General features: G+C 43.3%; 1 protein-coding gene across 2 annotated transcripts in view; it reads right to left on the bottom strand.

The window, feature by feature from the left end:
- Positions 1 to 20,345, bottom strand: part of nrxn1a (neurexin 1a) — a 57,786-nt gene extending 37,441 nt beyond the window's left edge. The window contains exons 1-4 of one of the 2 annotated variants that reach the window (XM_079658531.1): positions 20,009 to 20,345; positions 17,224 to 18,624; positions 11,795 to 11,812; positions 11,104 to 11,133 (exon numbers count right to left, since the gene is read on the bottom strand). In XM_079658531.1, the coding sequence (XP_079514657.1) occupies positions 11,104 to 11,133; positions 11,795 to 11,812; positions 17,224 to 17,956 (781 nt within the window). In that variant the 5' untranslated portion in view covers positions 17,957 to 18,624; positions 20,009 to 20,345. The remainder of the gene's footprint in view (positions 1 to 11,103; positions 11,134 to 11,794; positions 11,813 to 17,223; positions 18,625 to 20,008) is intronic. The other variant, XM_079658532.1, reaches the window with a different exon arrangement.
- Between the last annotated feature and the right edge of the window lie 200 nt (positions 20,346 to 20,545).

The raw sequence follows: 20,545 nt of genomic DNA, 5'->3' as shown, positions 1-20,545 counted from the left end.
CAAGCCAGCAGAGGAATAAATATGCACACCTACACACACATCTGCGGAGAAAATGATCGTACTATTGTGCCGGCATACACAAGCAGGGGCGACATTATCTGTCTCCTTCACACCCATCCCCCCCCCCCCAAAGCATCCACCTTCCTCCGCATCCGCTCTAGCTTTCTTTCTCAACACCATCCCTGTATCTCTCACAACTCCCTTTAAGCTTCACGCAAACATTCCTCTCCGCTCATCTCGTTGGCCTCTTTTTCTCCGCTCCGTGGAGCCTCTGGCGTAACCACCGACTTTTAGTTGACGATAATGAAGAGAACAGAGGGGGGAATTCTACACACACACTAGGTCAGGCTGGAGCAAGACAGACACTCGGAGAGGGAGGGGGTGGTGGGTTGCCACGTAATGAAGAGCCTGAAGTGTAATAGGTTATTAAGGTAGTGAGAGGCACAGAGAATGGTGTTAAAATGGAATTGGCGGCACTCAAGTGAATAACATGGAGAGAATAATGAGGAAAAAGTGAAGAATAACTCACAATTCAAAGAGCAATTGTCGCCGCCAATTGTCTTTCTTCGCTATGAAAAAACCCCGACGTGTGAATGCCAATATTCGGTATGAGTGAGAAACAACAAGTTGTATGCCAGCATGTGTGTGAGCTCCCCCTGGTGAGTGTGATTTCTTCCCTTCCAGCATGTTAATTAAGAGTGTGTGTGTAAAGAAAATTCGTGCAGCTTGCGTTCCAACACGTGAATGTGTGCGGAGAAGTGTATGCTCCTTATGTGTGTATGAAATGTGCGGGGGTGTGGGTGGGTGCTGGTCTCTGTAAATATTGGTGTGTTGCTGTCAGAAAAGCTATTACCAACTCAGGGCCTAGGGCTAGTCTTTACTGAGGAGCGAGAGCGGGGAGGAGGAGGAGGAGGGACACACAGACACACACACTATACAGAAAGAAAAGCCACAAACGCTCACACATTTACACAAACCCACTGACACACACAAGCAGACAAATGTAGATGAGGTGGCGGAGAGAGGGTGCGGGAGCCAAGTTGTTCACAATGAGAACACACGCAGCCGTCCGGTAGCATTCTCGCGGTAATTTACAGAGGTGCCATTAGGTTTCAGTGCGGTGCTCCACTATTCTGTTGCTAATTTACAGACATGTCATTAGAGCAGACAGGAGCACATAAAGCATCTGTATCGATTTGGAAGCTCTGGCCCGCAACAACAACGCTCGTACACGCGCACAAATCAGGCAGGAAAATGTATATTGGATGACACAAACACAATGATGAACATGTGTCGTGAACGCATGTATTCAGAGCATACGGACATAACTAAGAGCACCCACACACACGAGCTGAAACACTCTCAAGTGGGCAGGTTGGAGTGGATCTGTTGTAGCTCAGATTAATGGAGTGAGTCAGTATTAGCTCAGAGTAAACAGTGAGACAGACACTGACATACACACCACATGTCACACTTCATCCTGTGGAGAGCACTGTCGATCAACGCAGGGAAACAGGACGATGAAGGAATACAGAGAAAGGAAAAGGAGGGCAGAGGAAAGGACGTTTCTCAAGCTAGAATATTTATTTTCCTTGAGAGATTTTTAAGCACTATTAGAATACTGTTTATATATATATCAACTTTCTTATGGTTGTTAGCTAATGTTTTTTGTGAGCTTGATGTGTGGTTGTATGGTTAAGTCTGACTGTAAAAATGATTCAATGCTCTCTTGAAAAACAGATCTTGATATTAATGGCACTTTGCAAGTAAAGGAAAGGAAAAAGGCTTCTTTCAAGATATTCATTATCTAATTTTTGTTTTGTAGATTTCTTCTTGGTATTAATTTATTGTTGGTTGTTTGACTTTTTATGTTTTTTAACCTTGAACAGTGTTTTCCTATACATTGGTGTTGTGGTTATATGTATGTATGTAAGGTCGGACTGGAACTGTTAAATCAGGATTGGTAATTTGACAGATGATTTACTGATTAACACCCTTAAGATGAATTGATTGAGAAAGTTGTTTCTTTTAAAAAGAAATACCAGACATTTCTAAGCTCAATCATATGAGGTTTTGATATTCTCTTATTTTCTTATATTTATAACATTGTAAATTGAATACAAGGATTTTGGCCCATAATTTGGTGTTTTGGTCAATTCTGATGGGCATTTTGTTCACTATATCCTGACATTTTATAGACTTAACAATGAATCGAGCAATTGAAAAAATGATTAACAGTTTAAGTGATACTGATAGTAATCTTTGGTTGCAGCCTTATCTGGCTGAAAATGTTTTTCTTTTTCTCTGCTCTCCATTGGAAAACAGATCTTGATCTTACTGAGACTATCTGATTGAATTAAGTTACTAAAGGAAAGGACAAGATAGAGAGGGGAGCAGGAATAAAGGAAGGGGGAGGGGGCGTAGGAAGTGGTTTACAAAATAACCGAGGACCTAGTATGGAGGCTATAGTGGGAACAGGAAAAAGGATGTAAGATGGAGGATCATTGGCATTGGACTTTGAAGGCTGTCATTAAACCAGTTTTCTAATGAATAAAGCAGCATGTGGGGAGGGAGGGAGGGAGGGATGGAGTGAGGGGGAGAGAAAGAGAGGAACACTGATCTGGTGGTAGCTGCTACTGGGACCAGCTGCAACTGTGCCGCCCCTGCTCTGATCAAACACACATCACTTGGATTTATCTGTGTGTTTGTGTGCGTAAGTCGAGTGTCTGTGTGTCTTTGTCTCTCCTCATGGGTCTCCTCCTCAACATTTCACACACTAATTTCTCATTTCCATGGCAACCCCGTGTTACAGGGGCTACAGCAAATGTGTCCGTGCATGTGCGTTTCGGAGGGAGAGGGGAAGAGTGATGGGGAAGGAGGGCGAGGGAGAGAAATAGTGATTGAGTGAACAGTACATTATCATGGACAGCTGTACTGAATCAAAATGGCGGATGGAGGCTGGGAACACATCAGGGGAGCCTATATTACAGTATACGGCACCTGATGGAGGGAGCAGGGTGGAAAAGATGCAGGGTAGAGAAAAAGGGGAAAGATGCAAATAAAGGGTTTTGAGAGAAGAAGGAATAAATAAAGGGAGACGCAGAGACTCATTGAGATGGGCGACACAAAATGGAAGAGAAAGAGGTAGAGGGGTAGAAAGAGAGACAAGGAAAGGGAGTGGCATAGAGCGAGGGATGGATGGCTAGAGAGAACGAAAGGGAGAAAAATGCTGGTGTATCTAAATCCTTGTGTTGCAAGCCTCAATCATGGCAGCCCTGTCATTCTGGAGATAGCACACTGCAATTCCCCTGCACCTCGTTTTTAGCCCACCATGCAGTTCTGCTATCAGTTCCTCTCAGACTGTGCACACACGCAAATGCGCGTGCACACACACACACACACACACACACACACACACACACACACACACACATGCACGTGCGCGCACACACACACACACACACACACACATACACACACACACACACACACACACACACACACACGCACACACACACACACACACACACACACACACACACACACACACACACACACACACACACACACACACACACACACACACACACACACACACACACACACACACACACACACACACATAGACACACTCAAACATCCTGCATGAAGGCAACCCTCCCTAATAACAGACAGGTGGATTAACTATGCACTCATACAGTATACAGATGACCAGTCTAAAAATGTATGCAAATGTATGCTAACATATGCATAGTCTCTATATTAAGTTAAAGTGTGAAAATCCATACAGGCAAGTTCACCAAAGGCTATGACGGCTGTTTCCATCTTTATTCAGTGATATACAGCAACTGGCTCTAAAACGGATTGGGCTATCACATCGCAGCCAAGGGAGCAATGCTGTAGAGGAGGATATTACTGTCAGGACACAAGTGACAGATTCGCTGTCTGCAGCGTTGAGCTCTTATTCCTCTTTTTGTTGTATGGGTCTGTAAATTGAAAGGATTCATCTCCCACAAGAGATATACAGTTTAGCCCCATGCTCCCGGTATCGGGGGCAAAGCGCAACATCTTGCAAGAAACAGCGTCTGAGGGCTTCTAAACATTTAACAAACTATGAATGTGTCATACCCACTTAACGTGAAGAAACTCAGCTATCAGACAATATTAACCATTTTTAGCTCAACGAAATACAAGGGTAATAACAAAGGCTCTGAATTAGCCCTGAGCGAAAAAAGCACAGAAATCACGATAACCCTTATTACTTATCGGATCTGCACAAACAAGATATCGATTAGCAAACTGAGATTCCACAGATTCCAGAAATATAAGTATCATCACTGAGCAATAAGAACTTGCGACAGGGGAAGCAAACCCAGAAATCACACAACGTAGCTTTACGGAGCAAACACGGGAGAACTGTCTTACCTTTTGCTGTTTCTGATCAAAAGTTGTGTTCAATGGCATTAAAACGATAAAAACGCTGCTGAAGGTTAATCCATAGGCTAATCTAATGTGTCTGAAATTATTACTGATAATCCATCTTCATATTTATGTCAATAACAGAGTTTTCATATATAGCTGCTATGATAGCTAGCAGAGTGTATGACAGCTTTCGGTTTTGGGCATTCTGGCTATGCATCACTCATTCACCAATGGGTAATGTTTAGATGGATTTTAGGAACCTCCCCTCGATTCTATTGGCTCTAACGGTTCAAGAGAGAGAGATGTCAATCATCAAAATCGACCGAGGGAGACCAGAGATATTGAAAATCCACCCAAATGACCCCAGAAGTGTTTTTTTGCTAAACGTCTCTATAAAAGGTAAAATGTCACTTGTTTTGCATCAATCTTGATACAGGGTACTTATTATATGTTATAGTTTGGATTCCTAAAGCTTTTAGTCTACTATCCCATCATTCAAGGGTAGTTTTCACTATAAGTAATGTTTTTTTTTTGGACGGACACTATAATTTACATTTCTTTACTATGTTCAATCTGAATTTACTTTAAAATAAAAACAATTCTATATTGATTCTGACTTTTCTACATCCAACTCACAGGTTTATCATTGCTTTGAGAAAAAACATTATTAATTTACCCCTATTAGAAGTGAAGTTATAGTCATTTGTTCTGGGAATGTCATTTTCGAGGCTGAGGCCTGAAAAACAGGCTTAACTGGTTAAAAACACAGCTCTGACAATTATTTTTAAGATCTATTCATCTACGTACAGGTTAATTGGTTAATTGTTTTGTCTATAACTAACAGCAAACAAGCAATTCAATTTACAATAGTTTTACAGAAGGAAGCTATCTTCCACTGTTGAGAAGCTGGAGAAATTATACTAATCTTTCATATAAAATGACTCACCAAATTATTGGTTTCAACATAAAATGGTAAAAAAGAAAGGAGAAACTTGGAAGAATTTAATATGATTAGTATATACAGTCTAAAGGAGCACTTTTGCTTTGTAAATACTAAAATACATTAAGGTTAAAATTTGTTTTTGAGCAGAAATGGTCTTTCCTAAGTGAATTTCCTTGAGACTCAAATGGAACATAATAAAATCTAATTTTGTTAATCCCTTTGAATTTCGTTTTGAAAAAGCAAAACAATGAACAGCACCCTTTGCCATTATGATCAATCTTTTATTACTTGTGCTTTTTTGTTTTGTTTTATATATCTTCATCTCTCTCTCTGTCTGTAGCTTACATTTGGCCTCCTCTCTGGTACCCAGGGAAACCAGCTTGTTTCCATGACAATGTCTGCAGGCAGAACAGTGTATTTGTCTTAAGCTGGATAAGATCAGAGTCGGTTTCATCCGTGTTACACACACACACACACGAACACAAGCACAAGCATCATACCACTATGCACAGAGAAGACCATAGTGTGCCGAAATTAGGCACACTAAAAAATGTGCATACAGACAGTTAAATACACCCACACAATAAATAACGTTGCTCCGATTTGCATGCATGTAAATCCACACACACACAAACACACACATACTGCACCCTCACACAAACACACACAGCTAATGAAACCCCTTACATCAGGTTGTTAACAAATAACAGGAGCATAAAGACCTCTTTTCATAAAGGTAATGTAATGGGTTTTTAATGAATGCTGTGGCTATTTCAGTTGTTGTAGTTATTCCAGACAAGCACCACAAGTTAATGACTGTTTGTGTGTGTAACGCCTGTGAGTGTGAGTGTGTGCATTCCTGTTCATGTGTTTGTTCTTGTTTTGGCAAACAGCAAATAAATGAACTTCAAATGCCAGATGGGGTACTGAAGTGAATCGCCAATTGGGCCACTACCCTCAGCACCCTCAGACACAGCGCAGAAAGTGCTGGAACAGGTAGATAATTGGAGCACCGACGTGCCTGTTTTCTTTCCTTTTCTTTTCTATAAAGGGAGTGTGTGTGTGCAAGAATAAGGTATCTGCATCACTCATGAAATTTGGCTGATGCGAGACTGTGTCAAGTCGGGGAGCCCAAGGAGAGATGCAGCGCCCCTGCTGAGAAACGCTGCAGTCTTATCTCCCTTCCTGTCTCCCTCTGCGTCTCCGACCTTCTCTTTCCACCTCTCTTTCCCCACTTTCTGAATGCGCTCCTATCTTTCCTCACCATCACTTTTCTACACTCTTTTCACCCTATCCTGCCCACCCCTCCCTTACACCTTGCAGCGAGCCTCAGCTCTATCTTTTTTCTTCATCCTTGGTAAACGGGGAGTCCGTTTGATGTCTTTATTTTTCGGTGTTAAAAAGGTGCATCAGCTTTGTGTCCCATTAACGTTGTGGTGAATGCGCGAATATGTTAATGCTTACTTGCAAACTGGATGGTAATTGCGTACAATTACCAGTAAATGTATACATTTACTGGTGGGATTGCTTTACATTCCCCATAGTGAGTTCTGTAACTGTGCATCTCTCTGATAATGTGGGGTAGAGCTCTGTATGTGGTGCTGTGAATTTCATTACAAGAGCTGCATAGGTGTTAAGCATTAATGAGTGTTGTAGTACAGACTGTAATGGGTGTTAGTAGCAGAGAGTACAGGCAGAATTATTCCCATTACATGGAAAGTGTATATGTAGACAAATTGTGCATTTTGCAGTTAAAAACTTTCTTGCAATTACTTTTATCACTGCTAATGGCCAGAGGGGGCACAACTTAGTTTTAACCGTTTTTTTTTTAATTCACAGCTCAAGATGATGCCATCAGTGGCCAAATTCATGCCAGTCACTTGGGAAGGCAGCCAATCACCAAACACTTGACTCTTAACACCAAGTTTCTCGCTCTCACCTCGACTGCAGTGCTGCTCACTTGCCCATCTTGCTAAACTATGAAAGCATTAAAGCTACAGTGGATAATGTGTGTCGCAAAAATATCTTTCATTGACATATATGTAGTATATTACAGTATTATTTACTTAAAGTTGTAGATGATTTTGTATATTGTTGGTGTTTTTCTTACAACGATGAAATATGAATAAAATCCCCTTTATATCCTATTTTTTGGCTGGCATTAGGAAATATTGAATTTTGTTCGAAACAATTCAATTTTATAGTTAATTATTTATTAAAATGGTTATTTGATCTAATTTCTGATGTTGATTTGGGCACTACACCACTTAGTATCATAGTAATGGAAAATGTTTTCCAGTTTAGTTTTAGTGCCTGTATTATATTCTCCTATAGTGCGATGTATTATTAGGTAATGATGAGTAAGAGGGAGGAAACATGATGTACTTTGCTGGTACTGACTGGTTCCTCTTTTCTTGGCGTCTGCTAGCACTCCCAGTCCCACATATGGTAGTCAGCACAGAGCCCGCCCTTTTTGTATGAGTGTGTTTGTGTGTTTGTGTGTGTGTTTTTATGAGAAAAGCACGCAAATGTGTATGTTCGGGCTGAAAGAAGGGTGAAGGGAAGGGACAAAAACAAAAGAGGCAATTATAAAGAGATCCAAACAGTGTGACACTGAGCATGTGTGTGTAGAGGAGTGTGAGTCCATCTGTGTGTTTTTGCCATAAGACAATGTGTTAAAGTGTGCCGCTTTGATTGCCGACGCTTTATGAGTCACAAATGATGACTCACAATCCACCTCCCTTTAACATACACTCATGCACCCGCACACAACACGCAAACATACTGAAACACACGCACCTCGTTCTCCGTCCTGCCTTCATCCACTGACCGTGAAGAATGTGTGCAGGCAGCCTTACTCATGCATATTTACACTGAACACACACTCACTCACCTACTCAGCGGGCACTCTCTAAAGGTTATTGCGCGTGAGTGTGTGTGAGTCTGTTTGTCCGTCCGTTCACGTAAGCGCAAGTGTAAAGGTCACTTCAAGCGAGGCGGACCACTTGTCTATGCCATGCACAGATTATTGGATTGATATCGAGAACTCTTGGACATGCAGACAAACCACCGTTATTAACCGGACAACCTCGCCTCAAGGCTAAAAACATATAAATAAATACCATAAACGAGCATCGCTGCCAATTCCAAGAGCCACTCCTCAATCCTATTCAGAACCTACAATCGCTCATTCACCCAGGACCCTTCACGGTCTATTCTTGGCCAGAAAGAGAGAACAGAAAGGGCAAAATCTGCTACTTGGCTTTAAGCACATTTTCCATCCAGATTATTGCTGCTTAATACTTTTCAAAAAAAGCACAACAAAAATCCATTTCCCCCTCTTCCTTTGGCTGCTCCATACTTATGAAAATCCAATTTGGTTCCCTCTTTTCTTTCTTCACTCCAGAATTCGTGCATTTCCACCCTCTCAAAGTGATTAGTGATCTGTGGGTATCGTTTCCAGGGAGAATGATAGCTGTGTTTTATGGAGAAGGGGAAAGGTCCAGGGCTCCTCATCAGGGCTGATGTCCCTTGCAGAATGACGGGGCTGGGAGGGCAGACGGGAGCACCGCTGTCCCTTTGCAGATACAGCCAGTTGCTCTACATCACAGGAGAGAAGACGACTCACTTTATCTCTCCCTCGCTTCCTCTTTCCCTCTCCACTCCCGCTATCATTCATTCCTTTAGCTCTTCTCTCACAGGCAGGCAGTCGCTTTTTCTCAATTTCTCCAGCACACACACACACACACACACACACACACACACACACACACACACACACACAAGCAGACACACAGGCTATATATCTTTCTAAGGCCCCCCTCCCCACACCCAATCCACCCCCTCAAAGAAACTAATTTCAGCTTTGCGGGCTCCTCAAAAAGCCTCTTTACGCTGAGCTAACCTAAGCTAGGCTTCATCTGCGCCATTTGACAGCCTTTACTCCTTAGTATGCAGAGCAAAAACACACTTACTTAAACACACACACACACACAGTTTCTAAAAGATACTTCAAAGGTTTTAAAAAAAAAAAACAATATAAAATAATCAGCCACAGCACTACATTCAGCATATCAAAATCCAAACATCCGTAATAGTGAGAGCATCCACTATACACAAATACACTGAATACATTGTGTATTAATGCCAGAACATATGTTAATACATGTCGGTCCTTAAGTAGGTGATTTAAAATGCTGAGCATAAGCCAGATGAAGCAATTACATTTTCCCTGCCACCTGGATGATTCATGCCAGACGTTTTAAAAGGCAGAAACTTCGCTGTAGCATTCTACTTAGCAAATCAAAACACAACAAAAATGCTCAGAAAGAAATATACTTGTCAGAGTAGAGATGTCTAACTGTGATAGATGAATGAAGGCATCATTTTTGCTCTATTCAAGATATTTCCATCCACAAGCCTGGATGAGGTTTCATTAAATAGGAATAACGAATACATGGCTGTCACAATGGGAGACAGCCGCCATCAGGTCCTCTCTCATCCAATCAAAGAACACAATAGACGCAGATCAGCCTGTCACGGTCAGGCCTGTCTTTTATGTGGGTCAATCAGTGTATTCATCAGCGTCATGCGGAGCCGACCGATCCAGCAGCACCTACCTTCACAGATTTTCAAAAGCACCATAGGCTGGAGCTCAGCCGCGTCCACACGCACACTTTAGTATGAGCACGCTCACACACACAGCTTACCTTACCAAAAATGAAACATTCCAATTCAATGGCAACCGAAAAATGAGAACTTGAAGCGGAACCACTCTAAAGGTCAGCATTACCATACATACAGGGGCCTGTCAATGAATTCAATTTCAACACCACCCACCACAGCCCATTAGCCATACATGGAAAATAAATCAAGGGGTGGGGGTACCTCTGAGTTCTCCTAAAATCACAGAGGGTGGTGTGAATAACACTGGACAAATCGGGGGTTGAGGCAGTGATTTAAAACACAGGAAGATCGGTTGAAAATCACATATGCTCGCCGATGTGAAGACCAGCGACAGCAAAGCGAGACATGCTGGAAGCCGATTAAAAAGCCATGGATGAATGTGGAGTGTTCCTCTGAAAACTGCCACAGTCAATGATTCAAACCATGATCTAAAAGCACACATGCACATGTATGTATACATCACACACACTAAAACACTCCCATTCTCTCAATCAAACTCTTACATACACATGAGAGAAAATGAAATGAGGTGGAAGAGTAAAGACCAATTTCAAACCATCCATGGAAGTCAGTCGGTCAGTAGCTCCATTTCCATGACCTGGAGCCTTGCCAAGTCTAACCCAGCAAAGCACCGTCGAGCCACAGCCAATCGAAAGCCTCCCTCCCCTTGGTTATATTATATATCCCAGCAGAAGTTGCTCTCAGGCTCATCACTCTCTTCACAAATCATAGCAATTTTTTTTTTTAAGGGCTATATTTCATTTATTATTATATAATTGCTCCACTTGCAAATGCCCAAATCATCTATTTCAGTTTAAATTCAAACTGAAATTCCTGATGAGACCAAATGGGACCGTTTTATAAAGGAAGAAATCTCAATTAAAGAAAAGAAACTGACCTTAGTTCAGTGCCTAGAGAGACAACTTCCTCCCGCGCCAGGTGGTGATGAATTGGGGGCGGGGATACAGGGAGTTGTGAGTGTGGGGGTGAGGAGGTAGGGGGGTGATGGTATAGCAGAGGACAACAGGAAGTGAGGTAAGAGGATGCCATACCTTGGTCGCCAATCATCAGGTGTGCCAGACCTTAAAGGAAGACAAGAGCACAGTCAGCACAGCAAAGGATCATGGAGCGTGAAGTGTGTGTGTGTTTGTGCATATGTGTTGTTGTCATACAGGAGTTTGTCAATGACATGCTGGTGAAGGCTAGATTTCTCTGTGCAAAAGTGTCTGTGCATGTGTTGCTCGTTCTCTAAAGTATTCAAAATGTCTAAAAAAAAAAGCTTGCATTGAAAACACTTACTCATCCTAGGCTGCGTTCCTACGCACTAACAGGTACGCACACAGGTCTGCACAATGCTGCTCGTATACAGTATGTGTGTGTGTGCCTACAGTATGTCTCTGTAACCTTGAGGCAAGAGCCACTTCAGATGAATGCACATGGGATGTGGAACTTACCAGATGTCAGCATCCAATCCCTACATACCCACTCAGACTTACATACATTTACGCTGTCTACCTTGATCTGTATTCCCACAATAGAGGATTTAATGAGCACATGAAGGCCAGAAAGAAGAAAGTAAAGGACAAGACTGCCATGAAAAAGATATAAATGGGAGAGAGAAAAGATGACAACAGAGAAATAAATCGAAGAAAAAATGAAAAAGAGAAAGAGGTGTTTGAAAAAAGTAAAAATAATGACAGACAGATCGACAGAGAAAGTCAGATCGATAGAAGTGCAACCTACCTGGAGTGTAGCTGTGCTCTGGATAGGTGTTGCGGCCGGGCGAGGAAAGAGAGAGACAGACATTCATTAACATGCATGCTAAGCCCTTGGGTTACCATGGGTACTTACTGTACATGCACACCCGTCCAGGGTTACCGTGGTAACACACATGCAAAGTCCACGCAAACGTCACAATGAATACCATGCTGCACTGGTAGCCAACACGGAGGTTTGTCTGAATATAAACAGCACAATCTCTCTGTCGGACTCCACATGTGTACATATGCATTTTTTTAAAAAGGGGGTCACACACATACCCACCCACACTTGTAGATACAGAGGGTGGAGGGGGTGTGGGCGAATATATACTCTCCTACCTGTATGTTTCGATTCAAGAGCCGTTTACCCCAGAACTTACCTTGCAGGCCGCTTCCTCTCCCCAGAGCCCCCCGACAGATAGCATGCAACACACACACAGCGCGCATTCAGTCCCACAACCTCTCTCTCACTCTCTCCGCCTTTCACACACACACACACACACACATACACACACACACACACACACACACACACACACACACACACACACACACACACACACACACACACACACACACACACACACACACACACACACACACACACACACACACACACACACACACACTAACATTGAATATGGTAGTATTAATGATGTGAAATAGCAGGAAGATATCAAATATGTAGGGGTAGATTAGCAGTGCAGGAAGACAAGGGGCATGCATGGTTCAATACTGGGACACAGTGTGTGTATGCGCATGTCTGTGCATGTTTGTGAAATTGCGTGTCAGTGTGTGCTCATCTGAGAGTTTCTGTGCCTCTGCCCTTGTGCTAGTAGCATGGCAGAAACAGGTGGAGCCATTAGCATGCTAACAGCAATTTGCCCTCAAGAACAATGCAAGCCAGGCCAGGCCTAACAAGCCCGGTTCACTCTGCCTTCACTGGAAGGCAGACTGGCTTGACGGTAATTACATTTATGCATAGGCCTGCCCACAATATCTTCACTACATCTACAAAATCGTATTATTTTTCTCAAAAACTGATGTATAAGATATTGATGTTCTTTAAAACACAACCCTTTCCTGGTAAGGAATACTGCTATGGAATATTTTCAATACTGTCAATCTGGGGATAAAGAATGCTTACGCTATATATTTTTTTGCTTAGACTAAACATTTATTATAATTGAACCATGGAGATATTGTGTAACTGTAAACGTGAACGGAAACTAGCGCTGCCACAGTCAAATTACTAATGTATTGGTCCTAACACAGTCCTAATGATCCCTTATTTCCTCAAGCAAAACATACTCATTCTGTGTAAGAGATCAACAACCGACTTTTCTTCCCTCTCATATTCAGAGGGTTATGATTTCATCTCAAAGCTTTATTGTTCAGTGAGGTTGACGGCTTCAAAAAACATAATAATTTCAAGGTTCCATATAAAAGATAACCTTATACAAACTCTGCCTCGCTGACAAAAGAACTGCGCAGTACTCATGACTCATAAATAATACCTATTACCAACGAGACAGCTATGCTCCAGTACATACATTCATTTAAATCACTGAACATTACTACTTTTTTCTTCATTCAAAGAGGGATTTTTACCATAGCTCTTATTGCGCTCTCTCTTGCCATCAATTCAATTTCTTTAAGACACAATCTTCCTCTTCTCCAGAGTGCGTTAGTGCACCTGAAGAGAGGTTTCTGACGTATGATTAATTGGGATCCTCACTGGTAATGTTAACTTATGCGTGAATATTATTAGCTCAGCCTGCAGATCGTGTGGTTGGATATTTCCCACTGACTGAGCCCTCAACTTGTCAGACCAAAATGAACAGCAGTACATGTTCCATGTTACATGTACATGTCCAATTTAAAAAATAAAGCATTATATACCAAAACACAGCACTCCAAAAAAAAGTAAACCCTCCGCTAAGGATACACCATCTGCTCTATTCTCCACTAAGACCTTTCTGTAAGTCTGAACTATTTTCAGAGAACAAGTTTGATGATTCAGAAAGGTCTGTGAATGGACCCAGGCATCGGAAATAATCTCAAGATGTTGTTGCACTCTGTGTCCGTGGTTTATTTTTTGTTAACTGGCTCCATTTACTGCTGTTTATTTCTGTCTGGAAAGCTTCGTGTTCACTGGAATAGTGAAGTGATATGATGAAGTATGAAGTAACCTTTTAAAACCAGCCATTAAGCTACTTTCAATTTCCACCATCATCTAACATTATACTCTAAAACCCTGCAGCAATTTCTACCCAAACTGTGAATAGTCGAAGCCAGCCCTGATAATACCGTATGATTTCACATTATAGCAAATTACTAATACTAAATATAGCACTTCTCACCCCGTGTACATCCATCCAAGCACACCTCATAAATGGAAACACTTTATGAGATTACTATTACTGACAACGGCCACTATTACAAAGGGAAAAACATATATTTTTGCCCGCACTTACTCACAATTGAAAGGTGATTCCATTCCCAGGAACATATATTTAAAACATAGACTAATAAATATAATTTTGTCAAGCAGCAAATTGCCAGTCCAAAGCAGTTATTGTAACTAGAGAGAGCTTTTATATCAAATGTCTGCACCTCTTTATTTGCCTGTAGAGCTGCACCGCTGCTAGGTGCCTCAGTGCTGATGTGACTCATGGTTGTGCTGCAGTCTGCACACTACCAATGTGTTTCTCCAGGTGTTTGCATGTTTGTGCTACATGTGTATGTGCAGGTGTGTGTCAGTGCTGTCTGTGTCTCCCAATGTGCCCTAACCAGAGGCAAAAAAACAGCAAACTGCATTAGACCGGCTCGGATCACTCAGAACTCTGAGGGCAGCACAGAGTTTCTGCAGAGCTGATCACAGATTCGCTTGTCACTAAACGAAGAAGAGAGCACTAGGGCTGCAGAATTTTTATTTTATTTTTTTATTTATCGTTTAATAATTTGATGTAATCAGTTAATCATTAAGTCTATAACATTTATTTTCTTGTCAGAACAACAGCCAGCCTTTAAAGTTGAAACATTTAAAAAAATACAGTATGTAAAGCCACAGCTGTTTAGCAGTTTTGCTTTACAAGTCATTTTAAATGTAAGACTGCAATGAATTTCATTATGAAATAATTTTCTAGAATAATTGACTAATCATTTGGTCTCTAAAAGGGAGATTTGAATGCCTGTTTTTTAGTCTTAAAAGAGGTGTTTAAATGTCTTATTTTGTCAGTACAAATCCCAAAGATATTCAGTTTAATTTGATATAAAACAGAGAAAAGAGTGAAATATTTGACAGATCTTCTTTCATGGAAGATCATTCTAACCATAAATTGATTGACAAAATATAACAAAACTTTCATCATCCGCAGATTATTTTCTCGATTTATGTCTAAGAATTTTGCACAGCCCAAAGTCATCTGATCAGTTAGCTTGTTTTATTCAACATTCTGTCCAAAACTCTTAGAAATATAATGTACTATCAAATGTAATTTGACAATACGCATTGGAAAACTGGATTGATTAGTTATTTTTGAATTTTTCTCTGACTAATTCTATTTAAATCATAATTGTCTCTCAGTTAATTCCAGCACAAGTGAGCATAATCAACCAGCTACCCTCCCCACCTGCTTGAATACTTAACACCAGAGGTCAAGGCAGCCATTATAGCCCTGAGGATGCCTGTCATACATAAACATACAAACACACATACTCCTTACCACACACATGTATAAATACAGCCGATTTGTGTCAAACATGATGCCTGAAGTCACTACAAGCTGAGGCAGCTGTCGGCAGCTGCAGGCGGCTGCAGGCAGCTCTAGGCAGCAAGGAGCTAAGGAATGGGGGTAGGGAGGAAGGACGTAAGAGCAAGGACGGAGAAACACTGCTGGCATGAGGTCTCCCTATTAGTCCTGTCTCCATGGTTACCTAGGCCATCCCAGTGTCCACTAAATGCTAGGGTGTGATACAGTGGGTGGCTAAAGGGGGGTGTGATACTGACAGTGGTGCTGGGTGGAGTGTGAGGTCAGGTCGGTGACAAACGGTGACAAGCGCATATACGGCAAGGCCACTCTTTGGCAGATGCATTTGTGTCATTTAAAAATGTAAATCGCTGAGGCGAAAGCTGGAAGGTATCTCTGGCATCAAAAAGAAAAAAGAATAGGAATGGGGAGCGCTAACGATTAAGAATGCAGATTGGCTCTGAATGAACTGAAGCGAATCTGATGACACACACACAACTTAGTGGGGGAGATGAAAGCATTTGCAGTACTGCCCATAACAAGGTGGCTGAGTTCATTAAACAGCTGTTTCATTTTTCTAATGGCCAACATTACAGTGCCCTCTATAATGGAACTTGTATTGACCACAGGCTTGTTTGACATTATTAAGGGAGGGCGTTCTTGTAGAGTTGAGACATTAAAATATTAGTGAAACAGCATTTGTCTTCTGCCAATTCAACATAAAAGTTTGTTTACTTTCAAAGTTCTTTATATTTATCAAGTACTACTGACAAGACATGTTTTCCTCTTTAATACTGCATAAGAACACATACTACACACACACACACACACACACACACACACACACACACACACACACACACACACACACACACACACACACACACACACACACACACACACACAAACACACACACACACACATGCACACACAGGGCATCTTATCAGGCTGCATGCTGTCCAAGTTATTGGCAGGCCATATATTGTATACACTTCATTTCACCCTACGTATTGTACTTGTGAAGGCCATCTTGAATCAATGCAAATCCATTAACACAGGCAGCCAGGTGTCAGCCATGTAACGACCACCGATTTCCAGCCTCTTAGCCTAGTTCCAATTAAAGTCTTTCAACACGAGCCAACAACCACATCCATACAGGATCCATATGGTTATTGTGTTTTGCCAAACACACCAACTGAGCCCATCAAGGCCTTGACACGACCAGCCAGGTTTACAGTGATTTTCGGGTAACTTGTCTCAAATCTCCAGACTCTTGAGCTTGATGGTCTGACTGCAACAGCTGTTGTCAAGCACTAAGCCCCAGCTCAACTAAAAGGACTGCACTTGTTGTAAAGAGGTTTCGTTATGGAGGTTCATACTAAATTAGGAGTCATTGGCAGCCATGAAAAATCAATATCAAACATATTCAGTATGCATGTTTTGCACTGTTGTGAAGGCTGCAGGTCCATAGGCACCAATTGAAAGGCAGCTGTGAGGGTGTGAATGAAAAATAGATGTCTACACTGAAGGACTTTTTGAGTTGGAAGTATAATTTTGATATGGATCCACAAATGTAAGTGTGTGTATGTCTGTGTGCAATTGTGTTAATGTAAAGGATGAGATGTACATATGATGGGTCAGCATGGTTCTGGGCCTTACCTTCGCTGCAGTCGTTCCCTTGGAAACCGGTGTCGGAGCAGTCACAGACGGCCTGGTCGTTGACCACGCTGCACACCCCTCCGTTCTGGCACTGGTGGTCCGGCCCACAGCCAGCTGTTACTGTGACGCCCCCTGAGCTCTCCAACGTCGATTGTGTGCCGTTGATGCTCACCCCCGTGATCCAGCCACGAAAGGGGGGGTGTTCCCGTACCGAAGGGGATGTGAGGCGCAGCGGCGAGGAGTGTAGCTCTGGCGTCACCCCGCCTATGTAGGTGTGGCTGAATACGGTCATGTCTCTTCTCTTGCTCTTCACTTCCGCCCAACCCTCCAGTCGTCCGTCCACCTCCAAAGAGGTGTTCCTCCAGTCCCTCTTGACACGCACTGCGTGCCAGTGCCCATCACTCACAGCCACACCTGATTGTAGTTCTGCTGGCTCAGCACAGAAGATTGAGAAGCGCAGGCGGAGGTGGCCGTGGAGAAGCAACAGTTCAAGAAAGTCACAGAAACCCTCATCATCCAGGTAGAGCAGCAGGCCCTCCTGGCTGTGAGTCCGCAGGCTGAAGCTCAGCACACTCTCGCAGCAGGCGTTCCACACCGGAAACCGCCCCCACTGGCTGGACACTCCTCCAAACTCCAGGGCTTCCCCATGGGCCTGGCCCCCCACGCTGCACAGGCACAGCCCCAGGAAGAGCAGGGGGGCTGCCGCCCACACACACACCGCCATGACACTCATACACACACTCGCGCTCGCACTCACACACACACTGGAGGAGATAGAGGCTAGAGCTGGGGTGTTCCCTCTAGCCTACAGCTCATTGTGACAACTGCAGGGCACTTGGTGGAACCCTTTCTTTGTGGCTCAGGTGCACCCTGCTTTTTTGGTAGTGCTCTTCACAGAGCGAGGCTTCTATATGATACAGCCCCAGTGGGGAAAGGGGTCAAGCAGCAGCTCCCTCTGTCCTTTCAGCACTCTTGGTGAATCTTCTTCTGCCTTGGTCTGGTGTTTGTGTGTTCTCTGATACGATCAATGCCTCCTCTCCATTCAGTCTTTCATTCTTCACTTCTGACATATGAGATTCCAGGAGTGTGTATCTGTGTGTTCATCTGTGTAAGTGTTAAATAAGTGACAAATGTGAATTCCATCTTTGTGCCCTAGATAGGGCCTTATCCCCCATGAAGCCAACTCCCCACGGAGTATGAGAGTGTGTGTGTGTGTGTGTGTGGGTCTGTGGCTCACACATTGGTAATGGAGAGAAATGGCGCCGTCATAGCTGAACTTCACCCCTCCTCTCTATCCTAGTAGGGCAAGAATAAAAGAGTGTGTGGGCAAATATCTGTGTGAGTGTGTTTGAGTGAGGTGTGTGCGTCTTTCACTGCCACGTCATCACTCTCTCCAGCGACCTACAGAGAGAACAGAGACGGCACAATCAACCAGGGTCACACACGCCAAAAAACACGCACACACGCACACACACGTAAACAATTATGCACACTCTCACACACACAAAATACGAGCCTGCTATTATTCTCAAATTACCCTCTCCTGCATTTTTGCACACACACACACACACACACACACACACACACACACACACACACACACACACACACACACACACACACACACACACACACACACACACACACACACACACACACAGACAAAGACACAGACACAGACATCACATTGTCTCCTTACAAATTGAACAGGCCCAGATCATGAGTGTTTATAAAAAATAATTAACAAACACAATAGCATCAAGGATTGTGGATAAACCATAGACTGGGATAAACAAGTACAGTATAGGCACACAGAGACATACACACAAAGCACCTCCTCAGTAGATCTCCCATCATGCCGCAGGAGATTTGTATAAGGTGGCATACCTGCGACCGCCTTAACATCATGATGAGAACATGTTTTTGATCACTTTTGAAACTTGACGTTGACAGTATATGAAGTTACAACGAAACAGAGTGTGCTTATTTTAAGTTATTTATTAAATGATTGTATCGGAGTTATTTATGTTTAGTAATAGCGGTGGCCACCCCGCGCCTCTGTCAACGAATCTGTTCACAAAGAGCGGGAGCAGCACCGCGCGCTGCGGCGGATGACTCGCCTCGCGTTATCGAATTAACGTCTCCGGAGCTCATTTCCAACAACTGAACACATTCTCACCCAACATAACAAACATGGGTTGCATTGTACACACACACACACACACACACACACACACACACACACACACACACACACACACACACACACACACACACACACACACACACACACACACACACACCACACACACACACACACACACACACTCACACACACACACACACACGCGCGCGCACACACACACACACACACACACACACACACACACACACACAAACACACACACAGTTGGCTACACATAGCCTAGTTTATTCTCCGCGAACCTTTGGAAGACGAAAAGCGGCAACATCACGGTTATTGATAGACGGGGTGAATGAATGCGGTTGAAATATCGATTGTCGATTTGCGGCCATAGCTCCTCTCCATTTTTCTCCCCCACGCCCGCTCCTTCACTACACTGGGGTTCAGTCTCATCACCTGCGCGCCCTAGCATTTAACTACAGCTCAGCTAAGCGGTAACACGGTAATTACTCATTTTTTTTTATCACGTACTGTGTTAATCTACATCCCAACCTGTAACTGTGATGTGACAGCCCCGCCCCGGTTAATGAACAGCGGATTCCCTCAATGCAGGCACATATCTAGGTTAGAAAACCGACCTACCTCACGCACATCTGGTGGTTCCGTGACAACAGTGCGGCGCGCGACCCATCGATTTCCCTTTCCATCTGAGAAGGATTTCAAAGGCGCGAGAGAGGAGAGAGCACCGGCGCGCCTGGTGGTAGATAGAGCCGGTCTACCGAACAGGGACAAAATTATCACAGGCTCGCCTCCAGGCGACAAGGTGCTATTGCTCTCCCCCTCGCTTGCGCTCTCTCTCTCTCCCTCCCGCTCTCTCTCTCTCTTTCTAGCTCTCCTTCCTTATCTCTCTCTCTCTGTTTTAACTCAATGTCTCTCTCTCTCTTCTCTCTCCGTCCTCTTGAGAGGGAAAAGGTGCAGTCTGATGCTCTTCGCGAGACTCGGCAGAGGGAAAGTCACGTGGACGCAAGAGAGAGAGAGAAGGAGTGTGTGTGTGTGTGTGTGTGTGTGTGTGTGTGTGTGTGTGTGTGTGTGTGTGTGTGTGTGTGTGTGTGTGTGTGTGTGTGTGTGTGTGTGTGTGTGTGTGTGTGTGTGTGAGAGTGATGTAGAGGGGATGGGCGG

Source organism: Notothenia rossii (assembly GCF_949606895.1).
Source record: "Notothenia rossii genome assembly, chromosome: 11".
Taxonomy (NCBI): Eukaryota; Metazoa; Chordata; class Actinopteri; order Perciformes; family Nototheniidae; genus Notothenia; species Notothenia rossii.
The sequence above is the reverse complement of the archived record's forward strand: the minus strand, read 5'-3'. Positions and strand labels throughout refer to the sequence as shown.